Raw genomic sequence first — 845 nt, 5'->3', positions numbered from 1 at the left:
ACCCTAAACCCTCCAACAAACCCCCCCCAAACCCCAAACCCTCCCCCCTGAGCCCCAAACCCTAAACCCTAAACCCTGGACCTCGGAGTCTTTGCCGTAGACGATGTCGAGTTCGTGTTGGAAGTTTCTGCATTTTGCTTCCAAGTCATTTGGCTTTTTCTTCTTTTCCTCGAGAGCTCTTTCAGCCTTTTGGCGCGCCAGCAGCAGCACCCGCAGCTTGCTCTGCAGCGTCTGCAGGTCCTGAGCAGCAGCAGCAGCAGCAGCAGCAGCAGCAGCAAGGGCCATGCAGCAGCAGCGCGGGGAGCAGAAGGAGCAGCGGCAGCGGCAGGGAGAGCGACAGGAGCGCCAGCAGCAGCAGCAGTGCAGCAGCAGCAGGATGCGGACCAGCAGCACCACTCCAGCTGCAGCAGCAGCAACAGTGCAGCAGCAGCAGCAGCAGCAGCAGCAGCAGCGCAGCAGCTCAGCGGCGACTCACCTTGACATCCATCTTGGGCGAACATTCCCGCAGCAGCAAATCCAACAGACGCAGCCACGCAGGGCTCTTCGCCTGCAGCAGCAGCAGCAGCAGCAGCAGTAGCAGCAGTAGCAGCACTGGCAACAGAGAAGGAATAGTAGACAGCTAGCTAGCTGATTAAATAACTAGCTAGCCAACTAGCTAGCTAACTCACTAAATAACTGGCTGGCTAGCTAGCTGACTATATAACTAGCTGGCTAGCTAGCTTACCGGCTGAATAACTAGCTAGCTAGCTAGCTGGCTAAATAACTAGCTAGCCAGCTAGCTAGCTAGCTAGCTAGCTAGCTAGCTAGCTATTTAGCTAGCTAGCTAGCTAGCTAGTTATTTAGCC

The 845-nt window shown here is 55.9% G+C and overlaps 1 protein-coding gene across 1 annotated transcript; it reads left to right on the top strand.

The window, feature by feature from the left end:
* Positions 1-283: 283 nt before the first annotated feature.
* On the top strand, positions 284-577 carry ETH_00036190 (uncharacterized protein; the record flags this gene model as incomplete). Its single annotated transcript, XM_013375668.1, has 1 exon — positions 284-577. One exon carries the CDS (start codon positions 284-286, stop codon positions 575-577), a length of 294 nt encoding a protein of 97 aa, XP_013231122.1.
* Between the last annotated feature and the right edge of the window lie 268 nt (positions 578-845).

Source organism: Eimeria tenella, genomic scaffold (genome assembly GCF_000499545.2).
Source record: "Eimeria tenella Houghton genomic scaffold, Eth_scaff2958, whole genome shotgun sequence".
NCBI classification, from domain to species: domain Eukaryota; phylum Apicomplexa; class Conoidasida; order Eucoccidiorida; family Eimeriidae; genus Eimeria; species Eimeria tenella.
This window is presented reverse-complemented; position numbering and strand designations above follow the sequence as displayed.